A 14,501-nucleotide genomic window follows, 5' to 3' on the forward strand; every position below is an offset into this window, starting at 1 on the left:
AATGCCACAACTTTTCCGTGGAACCTCTTGAGGAACTGACTACCTGCACAGTAAAATAAAGCTTTTCTTCTATTGAAATTGAATTTCTTACATTTCAATTTGTGCCCATTTCCTCTTCTGCTGGTGCTGGATGTCACTGAGAAAAGTTTGGCTTTGTTCTCTTTACTCCTTCTCTCTAGGTCTTAATCTGCATTTGTAAGAATCCCTCTGAGCCTTCTCTTCTGCAGGCTGAACAGCCCCAGTTCATTCTTTTCTAATTCAACTCCTTTTCCAAGTTTACATTATCATCTCAGTAACCAATAAAGTATACCCTAAAAAGGGAACGTGTTCATTTCCAATAGTAAAACTGAACCATTCAAAAGAGGAAAGTTCCAATATCTGTACTAATTCCTTATTTGTATACATGAAATACAGGATAACTAATGAGTTAAAGATTAATGCTAGGTTTAAAAATGGGTGAGAGCATCATCTATTGCTTTCCAGGGATTTAAAAAAAACCCAAACAAACCAAAAAGCTTTTGAAAAATGTATACAAGACCTGTACATCTAATTATGTTTCCAAAGGTCATCGCTTCCTTCTAAATGGAGAATCCATATATTGCTGAAAGAATACACATATTCTTTTAGGCTTTTATATTATCATATATTATCATAAATTACAGATATATATAGATTAAGAGATTACAAAGTATTTTATCAATTTTACAGTGTTTACAAATGTGATGAACTTGCATTGAATAAGGGAGAAAATTAATTCATTTACCCAACTTTTGATGCTCTGAGGGATTTAGTAGTATGTTTAGCAAATGAAAAGGAGAAGTGGGCAATACAGTAGTGAAGAAATTTTCCATCTTTATCTTTTCCCTCCTATGTAATGAAATAGATCTCCAGCTTCAGCTAAAAGCTCATTCAAAGTTCTCTCACATCCATATTTTTTGCTTTGGCACAATAATGATCCGTGTAGACCTCTCAAACATAAACAAAACTCTGAGCAGCAAAGTCAATGTCACGCTACATTTCTGAAGAGCATAATAAATTAAAGGTTTAAACATGACATTAAAATGGAATAATCAACAGACTATGATTCTGAGACTGCAAACATATACAACAGGCATACATGAGGACTAGTTTTGAGTTTGCATACTGGTGTGCAAAATAAGCAGTGTTTATCACTGCAAAGCAAGACATTTGACTCCTTTCATTCTGGCAATAGGTAATAGGGTATATTTTCTTATTTCCCATTATCTTTCTGCCACCTATTCAGTACATGTATGTGCCTCTACATACTCAATTTGCACACTTAGTTACAGTGATTAAATGAAGTGGAAAATCAATGTCTAGACTGACTGTTCCTGCAATCAGGGTCCCGTGGCCTGAATGCAAGAGAGTGACTAGCCAAGTGACCAGTGCTAAGAGACACTAATGTTTTTCTAAGAGTACACTTCCTGAATACCACATAGAAGGTGTTGTAGCACTCCTGTCTGGGTTCACCATGCATGGTACTTACGTGATGGTGTCAATCATATCCAGTCCCATTTCAACACAGCAGTGGGCATGATCTGTTTTGGGTTGGGTCAATCCTGATACACAGTAGTAACAGTCCCCTAGGATTTTTATTCTTCTGCAATGATTTTCCTTCATAAAAACAGAATGGGAAAAGTTTTACTATTTATATATATATTCCAAAATTAACAGGGTAAAAATCTTCTCCAATATTATGCAATAATTCAGGGAATCTTTTTGTGACCAAATGAGGTAATTTGCAGTTTGTGAAGTTTGAGTTCCCTGTACACAGCTGACAGACACATTTGTTTATTTATTTATAAATAGGCACATATATTGGCACACTGGCACACTGGACATCATTGTTCAACACACATGAGTTAACACTGCTTAAAGATATAGTTCTGAACAAGTGTTATTGCTTTGCCCTCATGCTAGGTTAATATGAATTCAAGATTTAAAAGGAGACTTCATATCTGCATGAACTCAAACCAAAGGCTGAGGCCAAGCCACTGCTGAATATTGGGAAATGTTTGCATTCTGAGAAGCTTTTGTTTCAAATTCAGTTCAAACTCACCAGGAAAGATTATTTATTTATCTATAAAGATACACACATTTTTGCACTACCTATTCATAAACCACAGTTTGCAATACAGCATAATCAGTATGACACACTTGCAGATGAGAAGCTAGGCAGTTTGCATTACAATCAAATTTATCTCCTATTTGCATGAAGTTTAACTTCTACAGCCAAAGAACTCTGGTAAAAACTGTCCCATTAGAAAAAAACAAAAAAAAACCCAAAACAAACAAACAAACAAAACAAAAACAAAATCAAAATCAAAACCAAAAAAAACCAAACAAACAAAAAACAAAAACAAAAAACAAAACCAAAAAAACAAACAAAGAAACAAAACAAAACAAAAAAACCAAAACAAACAAACAAAAAAACAACAAACCAAAAAAACCCCAAAAAAACCAAACAAAAAAACAACCAAAAATTATGTCATGTGATATTTGCTACATCCATCTGAGCAGAAAGTTAATTTTTAAACAGAGAGCACATAAGTAAATGCCTTTAAAAGAGCAATACCTTTAACTAATAAACTATGAGGAGACATGAAAAGATGATGGTATCTTTTAAAATTAGACTATGATAACTTCTACCCATTTAGAGTTTGGCACAGAAAAGTAAAGAACCTGATTAAATTAATCCAATTTACAAAGCTGGGATTATTCCAGTAAGCACCATGAAAAATTAACTGTTGTGAATATGATGAGAGTGGATCCACAAAAGTCTGATTCTTTTCCCAGCATGCTCTGACCACTATAGCATTATTGTGCAATATAGAATTCTGCAACACAGGAAGGGGAAAAAAAAGAGAGGGCAGTGATGATGGAATTTAAAATTTCTGGGAAAAAATACCTAATTATAGAATCATACTCTTTCAACTCTGCATGCAGAGCATGCAGAGCATTTACATTCAGTCTCCTGCCTACAAGAGTTAAAACCTTCCTGAGTTGACCACATCATTACCCATAATCCAGCACAGAAGCAATGATTATGATTATGATTATGTGATCTTTTTCTCTCTGGCATGTCACCGTGTACAGCACTTGGGGCTTCTTGTTATACACACTTCCTGCTGCAGGCATTCCCACACCTCTCTACTTTGTAAATGGTACTCAGTACTGAACAAGTACTATAAACAAGAACTACCTCTATTCATGCATGGAAGAAGGTACAGTTTGGGAATGTTGACTTGTCTACTTATTTTTATAAATTAAACAGCAAGTTCAAATCTCAAATCAAAGAGAAGACCTGTCTTTTTGGCTATGCTTAAGTAGTAGAAAATGCTTTTCCAGTTGTGACTACTCGACATTTGCTCTTCTGTACATTGGGATTTTAACTATACCACTAATTATCCTTGCTAATATATAATTTAATGAATACAAACATAATTCTTTTAGAAGGATTATCACCATGACCCTGCAGCCTGTAGTCAAAAATGCTGCACCAATTTTACTCAGAATTTTTTGAAATCCTTTGCTAAATGCTATTATATAAGTTAAAATATTGATGTGCACAAAGTAATATGCAGATCTCAAAATCTTCATTGATACAGAACAGTCCTTTTAATTCAAGTTTTTTGGACACTAATCAGTACAAATTTTAATGGAGACCACAAAGATTTTTACTAGATTATACTCTCAAAAAAGGGCTTCCCCCATCACCCCTCAATTTTGGGCAGATCTTGAAGCACTAGAGGATACTCAGTAGTTAAAGCTGAAGCCTGCTTTCCAAAATAAATTCACTTTTGGGCCATAATTGAAAATCTTCTATAAGGCCCTTTTCATCTTCCAATATGGTGGGCATGATTTGTAGCCAGGCAATGGCTATTTGACCCTTAGGAAAGCTATTCAGAAAAGCCATTTCAGTAATCTGGGGTAAACAATACATAAATGTTAATCAATCAATCTCTCCTATTAGTGTCTATGTCACAAATGGCTCATTTCAAATTACTTGATAACAGCCTGATAGACAATTAAAGAAAAAAAAATCTGAAAAAAAAAACAAACCCAAAAAACCAGAGTTTACTCCATTACCACTTTTCTAAGTCAATTTCTTCTTTGTACAGGAGAAAAATAAAAGAAGAAAATAAGTGCAACAGTATTTTGTGGAGAGATATTTATCTTGATGGAAGACATATGGCTAAATCACCTGCTGGTTTTGAAACCACTAGCCTGTTTATTCCTTATCAGATATTATCCTCACTGACCTGATTTATCAATTAATATACAATAATCTGTAGAAAAATGGTTTGGTTTTTTTTTTTCTTAACATATGAGGTAGACTTCCAGTAGAGAGCCACAGTGCAGCTTTGAAAAAGTCATATTTTTAAGGTCTGATACACAAATCAATTTAAAAAACCCTCCTCTGTCTTTGCTACATTTCCTCAGAAACTTCCAAAAAATCCTTCTCTTGTCAATATTTTTTACATTTGTGATGCTGATGAATTCATCTGTGATAGTTACGAATTCCAGTCACAACTGACACAAGCAATGCCTGTTTAGAAACAACAGATAATTTGGTTTTATGGACATGATAAAAAGCATTACAAATTGCCAGTGCTGCATTAGGCAGACAGCTTTCCCACCTGTGGTGCGTTACTAAGACATTTCCAAGTGGATCAGCAGAAATCTCTCTGGCACAACTGTCAGTCACAGGGTCAGGCAGTGTGTAGTGGAAGCCCAACTCAGAAAGCATAAGACTTTGAAGTTACTGAAAGCTTTCTTCGCACTTTCTGGAAAGCACTTTATAAATCAATTTGTTCTATCTATCTGTTATGTAAGACTGGGGGTGGGGGGGCACTTTGTTTAAAATAACTCTGAGGTTTTGTTGTTATTGTAGTTTTTTATTTAATGCATTTTGCCTAAAGAGTGAAGTCTGTCAATTCAGACTGAAAAACTGAAAATTCAGAACATTAACTACACATTCTTGTACCATATGAGACAAACCTTTAATGTACCCAGGATAAGGTTATTTTTTAATAAAAAGGGGAAAGATATTACAGTTTGCAGAAAAAGCTTATACATAAATATATACACTTATTATGTCGTCTCAAAGAAATAATTAAGGAGACTTCTCCCAGCAAAATCCATGATGGCCAGGTGTTCTCTAGAACAAAGACATTGTAGTGACTAAGTGCAAAATCTTTTAAAGAAGGATCTTTCACACATGTCAGATTGCAACAATCATTATCACTGCTGGAACTTTATTTTTATTAATAGGCTATCCAAGTAAGTAATTGTTATGTGAATAGATTCAAAATTGGGATCAATTTTTGTTGCTTGTAACTCTGTGTGATAGGAGAAGAGTTTCTTTAAAGCTCTTAATTATTTTGGATATGGCAGATGCTAATGCTGTAATGAGTCCCTGGTCTTCCTTCTGTCATTGCAACAATCTCTGTATTTATACATAGTCATTTGTCATCATGGTATGTGGTACCTATAAATTAAGCCAAAGAGGAAGGTTAGATAGACTACAACTTTAAAACATAAGATTTTAAAAGCATAAACATTGAACTCTCTCTTGTAACTCCATTGACGGCAGTGGAATTGTGCCAAGGCTGATCTGACCCTGTGTAACTTAATTGCAATATATTTTATGTTTATTATATTCATCCATTTGTTTGTCTGCAAGTCTGAAAGCAACCTGATCTGCAGGTCTTCTTTTCAGACTTTCATTTTTCTAACCTCCTGGAATCACAATCTCTGAGCAGGTGTGACTTTATTTTCCAAAAATTAGAAAGACCTTTTTTTGCCATTCTTAATAAAAACTGCATCATCTCAGGTTCAAAAAGTTTCTTTACCATATCCAGCCAATGTGGATTTGGTCATGCTTTTCAGAATAAGAGAAAGGGTTAATATGGCCTACAAAGAGATCCACAAGTAGTGTTTCCCATTTCCCCCAACTCAGACCCTACTAGACTTGCATTCCCTTGTAATGCTATGGGCTTTAGAAATCGTAATATTTTGTTTTGCTTAGCCTATGTAAATGGGAACAGAAGTTTGATCACTACATAAAGTGCTTAGTGATTGCAAAGTTAGTCTTTAAGGAAACAAAAAAGAAAATAGAAAACCAAAGCCCATACATGTTCAGGTTCACGATTTAAATGTTGGGGGAAAAGGGAGGAGACTTATTACACCTGGACTTATAGACAGCTTTATGGTTTCAGGGAAGGCTGTGACATCCTCACTAGATGTCAGACTTCATCTATGGTGAGATCTCTCTGGACATTGATTTGGCATAGCTGCAAATTAGTAGAGGAGCAACCCTACATGTAGCAGAAGAGTGGAATGAGATGTATGCACTGGCAGCATGGAAAACAGTTCTGGAGCTCAAGACCCCAGCATGCCTCTGTGGGGGCAAAAAAAATTGCCCTACTCCCTGAAAAAAATTTTGCTAGCTCAATATTTTCTTCACATATTGAAGAGAAGTCGTGGCTAGAGGGAAACCACTAAATGCAAATTTCTGATGGCTCAGTTTTCACTGAAGTAGAATAAACTCTGGGGCAAAATGGTGAACCATGAGGGCTGAAGAAGGAACACAGATAAGTCTTTTAGCTCTGCTGTAATGAACTTCATCTCTGGGGCCAGGCAGTGTCATAGAGGGAAATGGTCACCTTCCCTTAAAAATATTCAATGAGACAGAAGGAATATCAGTAACCCCCAGGAAAGGAGCCTACATGGAAAGATTTGTGGCTTTTTTCCCTTCATATTTGCCTTTTCTATTTCTTTCTTCTTGGATTATAAGTCACTTTCATTTGGAAAGCCCCGGTCCAACAGCTTCCTTTATTGGAGAAGTCCTCTGAATTGTCTTTATCAGGTAGGCAAAGGGGATCAAATTTTCACTCCATATTAATCAACATGGCATTATGTGTTTCAGGGGAGCTACATGCATTTATACCAGCTATCCCTCTTATCCTCAGGGACCCAAGACATAATTCAATAATTCAGGCTAACCACATGACAGTTACAGACCTTTATACTACTGTATAAAATGACTATTGGAGGAAAATACTCAAAGCATATCTAAAACTCCCTGAAGACAAAAAAGAATGATGAAATGCATTCCTTATTTATCACTCTTCACAAACCTAGAACTTCATTCTGCTTCTAAAGAGGTCTTGAGAGAGGACAAAATAGGATTTACCACTGTTACCACTGCACCTTATTTTCAGTGTGATATCATGTGCAGCATATTTAACACTTATAGCACTTTCTGCCAAAATGCTATTAATCTCAGTAGAAAATTGGATTAGAAAGCTTTGAATCACTCTAGAAATTATCATTTACTATAGATGTGTGTGCACATGCAAGAGACTTGAAGAAAAAATTGTATCTTCTGCTACATCCTCTAAAGATGAAATTATGTCTCTATTCAATTCCATTACAGTTGCTTATTAGGTTGGAATAAAATAATAAAAGCCTATATGTTAGCTATCATACAGTACAGATATATGCATCTATCCATACATATGGAAGATGTGCATGTATGACATGCAGACACACAGTTCTGCCAGTTTACTTACACCATCTTGCATTGAGTCATGATTTTAAAGGGTCAAGATTTTAGCTGAGGGTTAAAGCTAATTCATCCTGAAGTTAGATACGACAGGTTAATGATTATTAGATGCTTAAGCTAAATGTTATATTATGAGCTCATTTGTAGAAAGAAGCGGAGCAAGTGAACCATTATAGAAACATATTGAAACCAGTAGCATAATGCCCAGCACTTGGACTCTATGTTAATCCATCATGAAGCAAGAGGCCTTGGATCGTGCCAGAGGGTCACAAAGACCTGATGAAGACCTTCCTGACTTCATCCCTGGGACCACTGATCCAGTTTGAGACCACTAACCCAATTCAAGAGAAGAACTGCACACACATGAAGTACTAATAACCTTGTTTTAATAAAAAGAGGGTATGGGAGGTGCTGGGGTAATGCATATGTATTATTTTGGGAAATAAATATAAGGTAAAAATCCTTGTGTGGTACAGTCATGCATTTCAGGAATGAACCCCATCCCGTGCTGCCTGCTGGCATAATAAACATATCACTTTCTAACTTTGACTAGTTAGAGAGTCATGATCTTCAGTTTTAATGACTTAGCATATATACACAGCATGTGGGATAAAGGCAAATTTTAATATTCATTCTCTGCAGTACTGAAGTGGCTCAGCTTGATAGCTGTGGGTACCAGTGGGTACCAGATACCAGTTTTGAGCTCCCCACTTCCAAAATATTTGCATACAGACTGATAGAAGATATCTGGGTGTTAATAAGTATTTCTGGCATTACTACTCCACTCTTACTTTAAGAAGAGATATAGTGACTGTCTTACTGCTCCAAGTGCCTTTGTAAGAACATAGTACAGTGTTTGGCTGTTATGGAAATTGTGAAGGACAAACCACCCTCTTTCAAGGTCATAAAAGAAAAGGCGATGAATCAGATGGTATTAGCTGGAAGGCTGTAAAATGTAAGTAAGCAATGCTGTTATTAAGTTCAATGTATTAAGTTCAAGTTATTAAGTTCAGTGCATGATGACAGGAAGAGATTCTTTGTAAGAAAACACTTTATATTTTTTGTCATTTACTCTTCCTTAATGTATTTCATTCTCTTCTAAAGTTAAGTGAAACATAAAAAATATTTCTATTTTTTCCCCTCAGCTGTAACAGTTTTGTGCATCAAAGAGCTTTAGAGAAAAACAAGATGGAAATCATTCCATGGAAATTACAACTGAGTGAATGTCTCCTAGACTGTAGCAGTATTCTCAAAAGACACAGCTAGATGCAGAAAAAGAGGAAAACATGAGTCTAGATTGACACAAAAAATTTTAGAACTCTATCTTGATACCCCTTTGAAACTTTCAGTTTAAAACCTTTTGCCCCTTTGTCCTACAGATCCTGGTAAAGTCCTTGCTGACTTTTTTGTAAGGCCTCTTTTATATACTGAATAGCTGCACTAAGATCTTTCTGGAGCCTTCTTCTCCAGGTAATGCTCCCAGTCTTTCTTCACAGAAGAGACGTTCCAGCCCTCTGATCATTTTTGTTATTGTCTTCTGGACCCATTCTAAGAGATCCTGGTCTCTCTTGTGCTGAGAGCACTCAAGCTAAATGCAGTTTACTCATCTGCAGTTACCATCTGCAACTTTCATTAATGACACACAATTTTACTTATCATACTTTTTTTTTTAGTAAAACAAAAGAGATCTAGCAACATGGTTTCTCTGAGTAGATCCAAATCTATTTTAATAAGTGTATCAAATGTGATTATTTAAGCCATCTTCTCACGTAAATTTCATTGTCAAATCCTAAATGTAATGAAGTGACAAGGACATTACCACCAGCTCTATTATATTGCAGTGTGCTAATAGCGATAATACACTTATGAAGACTGTCCAGCCTATTAGAAAATTCCACTGAACCCTGTAAATTACTACATACATATTTTACCATATTCCCTCAGGTTTTGAAGTGTGGGTTTAAAAACCGAAACAACTATTTTAATAACCTTTTAATTGAATAAATCCTGCAAATAGTAGCTTTATAACTAACATTAGTTCTTTTACATCTACTAGTCCCAATATAAAAAGCCTTGAGAATGAGCTAACTACAATACTACATAGAGTTCAATTTAGCAGAGTAATGGAGACATACTTATTGCAATAAGAGCTACCATAGACTTAAAAAGAAGAGTTTCTACAGTGGCAGAAAATATGAAAAGAAAACAAATGTGGTATAGGAAGTGCCAGAGAAAATTACTTGATAGGCTCTGACTGGGGAAAGCTGGCCATCCTCAGGTGAGCATTTGTAAGCTTTTAATTTAGTAATGTGTTTGTGAAGTCATTACAAATTATCTACCATCATGGGATCCACACTATGCATGAACAAATGTAGAATTATTCAGGCCACCTATAGAAAGGAAGTTAGTTTTAAATGCTTTTCCTCAATTTTATTGGCAATTATATATGCTGACCTAAAATGACCTGAATTTTGTCTATATTTTCATTCTTACAATAAATTCTTTCCTTACGCCACATGGAGTATAATTTTACAAAACTAGAATATTAAAATATTTTTAGTTCCAGAGAGTGAAAACCTATGCAACAATTATATATATTAAATTACTTGGAAATTAAAAAGGATTTTACCAAGAATATTTTATACAATCATCATGACTGACACACATGCTTGTCTCCTTCCTAGGTTTTATTAAGTATCCTTTCAGATTCTGTCTTTTGATGAAGTGACATTCCAGGAGAAGCAAGCATAAACCAAATATACTATAAAATGCTGAAAAATGAAGCTCTAAATTTTAGGAAATTATTATTTTTCCATATTCCATAAATACTTTTCTCTATGCTAACTGCATAACAGGTCAAAACAGTAAGTGTCAGTACATATGCCCACCCTTCAAGCACCTGAGGCTGATTGGAACAATCCAAGACAGTCCTATACAAAGATGCAAATTTCAGATTTGCAGTCTACAAACTCAGGAACAATCTGGTAATTTACTACAAGCATACAAATTATGACAAGAATTGTGACAAAGAATTAGCATACCAAGCATAATATCCTCTTATCTAAAATAAACTGTAAAATAGGCAAGACCTACTCTCTGGGGTACTTGCCTATTTATATGTTCCTACTGTACTTAAAATATTAATTTTTTCCCTTGAAAACTGTCTGACTTTAGCTTCACTCCACGCACACATCATTATTCCTTGATCCTATAGAGTTACAGGCATATTGATTAAGAACACTTTCCTTTAAGAAAGTTTACTTCCTTAGGTCACTCCAGGAGACATCTCCAGATGGCTGCTCAGAACTGAATTTAAACTTATGTGGTGATCTGCCTCAGTGGGATCCTGTGTCTGTGCTGACTTTCAAGGGAAACTGAAGAGACAAGTCTCCTTAAAATTAGCATTTATAAATATCCTACCCCTCAGTGCCCAGAAATTTTAACAAAGAAGGGTTACATGCTGTAAGTTTATACTTCTGCTTTCCAGCACTAATTTCCCATGTTAAACAGTCCACAAAACTTCGTTTATTTTGTATTTTAAAAATGCATCATAATTATCTTAATGTAAACTAAAAGCATTCTATACATGCAATATAAACAATTTTTTAGAGTGATTACTTCTAGGAAAATCTAGTTCAATGCTCAGCAAAGAACTAACTGTTCTTGACACAGTTAAAATATACACAAACTGATTAAAAATATTCCCTACAGATTCTTTGCCTAAGGCACAGAAAAAATGTTTTTCAGTTCAGTATGTTTGAGCTTGAACTGGTAGAAAGAGACACTTCAGTAGTGTTGAAATATGCAAAGTAAAAAATGTTAAATGCTAAGAAGACAATCAGGGAAGGATACTAAATTAAAATTGAAAGAAATAAAAAAAGACTCAGCCTGACAAAGCCTGGAGGTATACATAACTCTAAATGGAAAGAACAAGGAAGTGGTATCAGTCTACCTAATAGACCAAAAGTGGCATGAAGATATAAGAACTTTCATTCAGAATATTAAAGCTCTCTTCTAGAGATGTCCTTTGAAAAGCACCTAAAATTATTTTATCCTTGTCAGCTTGTAAATGAAAAGTCTTAGAATTCCAAGAGGCAGAAAGATGGATGCTGAAAGGGAAATATCTGAATCTCTAAAGACAAATAATTAATTCTCCATGTAGATTAGATGCTGGAAGTATATAAAAAAAATATACTAAAGAAAAAAATCTATTAAAGAAAATAGAAACTCTCTAAAAATCAAACCTTTTCCATTAAAATTCAGGATGCTGTAAAACTGCCTCCTCTTTTTGATTAAGATGACATATTACAAGTAAAATATTTGGGTCCTGTCTAAACTGCATCAAAACATAATGGAACTTTCACCATGACAGCATAACGCAATTGTTTATCTCATTAAAATTTGTCACTCTTATAAGTAAACTGAAGAATGACAAACTGAAAGCTAGCTGTAGTACCAAAAGTTGATTGCAAGGCATCTGAAGACCTAATTGAAAGATCAGTTGCTTGAAGCATTTATTGATAATTTGTAATGCAGGATGACCATCAGCAGGGCCAAATCTGAGACTACACAAAGCTACTTTTGTTTAATGGGAGGAAACCAAAAGACTTCTGAGTAACAGCCAGAACTAAGTAAACTAAGCCTGAGCAGCAGATAAAATCCAATAGAAATCAATCCTTTAGAGTTGAATTTATGAGAAATTTCCCCAACTCTATGTTCAGGAATGTGCCCTGTTATTTTTATGTCCCAAGGGAATCCTTGCACAGACAAACTTAGCTAAATATTTGTATCAGAATGTCTAAAGACAGTCACAGTACAAAACTTCATTAACCAGACATACACATAAATCCTGAGGCATTCATAACAGCACCTCTTCATGTGGATTCTCTGATGTCAGTCTAGGATGAAGTCACACTCCTGCAAGGATACTAATACAATGACACTCATTTTTGTTTATATTCTTGAGACTCACATTCCTTCAAATGATTGAAGTTGGTCTTAGGACTCAAAATTTACTGAGGAGGCTGCAAATCCTATATGAAATATGATTACTAAGACTGTTTCTTTAAGAAACCTAGTGGTGTTATTGTGAAGAAAACAAAAAATCATGCCATCATTTTCATGGAGCATCTAGACAATGCTCTTCATCATATGGTTTAGTTTTAGGTAGTAGTGCAGGGTTTTTGATTTCATGATCTCTATGGATCCATGCCAAATCAAGATATTTAATGATTTTATGATTTTAAGTATTGCATTTTGATCATATCTTCCCTAGCACTCAAAGACTCAGTGATTTGCAAGGTAAAATAACGTGTGCAAGATAATAGTTAAAAAAAACATACTTTCTCTAGAGGTGAATAGACATGAAAGGACGTGATAAAAATACTGTTGTTATCATGCTGGCATGGTAGCGTGGAGGATTGTATTAGAAAGGCCTTGGGAATGGTAAACTGAGGTAAAAGATACATTTATGTATGCTCCACTGTTTCGGGAAAGTCCCGCTTCAGCATTCCTCTGTAGACCCCCTTCTCCCCACCCCTGAGCAGTTCCCATTGGACCTGGCCCCTGGGGTGGTTCTGATGTGCCTTAGCTGGACATTGTCTCTATTGTTTAGACCTTACCTCTTAATTTTGCTGTATAAAACTGTATCTGGGTAATAGCCCGGGGCCTTTGGTCACTGCAACGCTTCAGGCAATACAATCTCTCTGGACAAGCATACCATTGGTCTCTCTTGGTCTCTTTATCTCGAATCCTAGCGGCGACTGAGGCAGCGCCACAGCTCGGACCGTGCTAACCCAGACGCTGCCTGGTAAGCCCAGGGCAGCGGGACCGCGGAAAACCCCGGCCCCGGAGGGGACAGCTAGCCGGAGGGTCCCGGGGGGCCGGGGAGGGACGGGGGACAGTGGCAAGGAACCCCTGAGAGCAAAGTGGCGGTCGAAAGAGAAGCAACAAATACAAGTGAATTCTAGGAGGGAATAGTAAGGATTTTTTTCCCCCTCTCTACTAACAGAATGCTAAAGTATTTCAAAGGAATGGAATGACTTTATATTGAAACCTAAAGATCGCTTTCAGAACTCCCTATCATGAGTTGTAACTCTATATGAAGCTATTGTGATTTAAGGAAAAAAATGGTAGCATTTCAAAGAGAGCAAAACTATGTGTCTTACAGAAAAAAAAAAAAAACAAACAAAAGAAAAAAAAAAACCCCACAAAAAAACACAAACTAAAAAACATCCAGAGAATTAGAATATAGAAAGAGAGAAATAACTAATACAAAAAGCATAAACCAGCTTCTAAATGTGAGAAAGACAAATTTTAGCAGAACTATCAAAAACAGAACTGTCAAAAAGCAAAGACTCAGTATTTCTACAATGTGTCCATGTGTCAAAATGTCAAGATCCATCTTGAGGCTCCCAGCAAATATATGCTGTCATGAAGTTATACTTTCCACAGTGGTAATGGGGATTCTTTTAAAACATTGTGTTTTTAAGACAGGGCAATAGTTTCAAGAAAGGTAGTCATAAACTTCACCTTCCAGTTGGCATTGCTTTCCAAGAAACAGCAGCACACAAACAGCAGCACACAACACGCACACTCACAGACCGCAATTTAGTAATCACAGGGACCCTACCTGTCACTGTTACACTCTTCTTTAAAGTCTCTGCAATTTCCTTCTTAATCATTCTGAATACTCAAGCACAGCATAGTTTTAAAATCATCCCAGTCCTCTCTTTTGACCTAACAATGAATACTTCGAAGCTGCTTTAACCAAGAGATTAGAATTCTGAAAAACTGTATTCCTCAGCACATTTCTCTGACTGCAGAAGACACAATTACCAGTCTCCCTTAATGACATCACAAGGTGTTAAGGAAAGCTTGTATGTCTGTCAACCACCACAGTGAAGCATAG

General features: G+C 35.7%; 1 protein-coding gene across 1 annotated transcript in view; it reads right to left on the reverse strand.

The window, feature by feature from the left end:
• Nucleotides 1-14,501, reverse strand: part of ADCY1 (adenylate cyclase 1) — a 184,934-nt gene that overhangs the window by 84,258 nt on the left and 86,175 nt on the right. Inside the window, exon 5 of the mRNA XM_085571600.1 lies at nt 1,508-1,635. Within this exon, the coding sequence (XP_085427726.1) occupies nt 1,508-1,635 (128 nt within the window). The remainder of the gene's footprint in view (nt 1-1,507; nt 1,636-14,501) is intronic.

This window comes from Lonchura striata, chromosome 2 (assembly GCF_050655825.1).
Source record: "Lonchura striata isolate lonStrDom1 chromosome 2, ASM5065582v1, whole genome shotgun sequence".
In the NCBI taxonomy this organism is placed as follows: domain Eukaryota; kingdom Metazoa; phylum Chordata; class Aves; order Passeriformes; family Estrildidae; genus Lonchura; species Lonchura striata.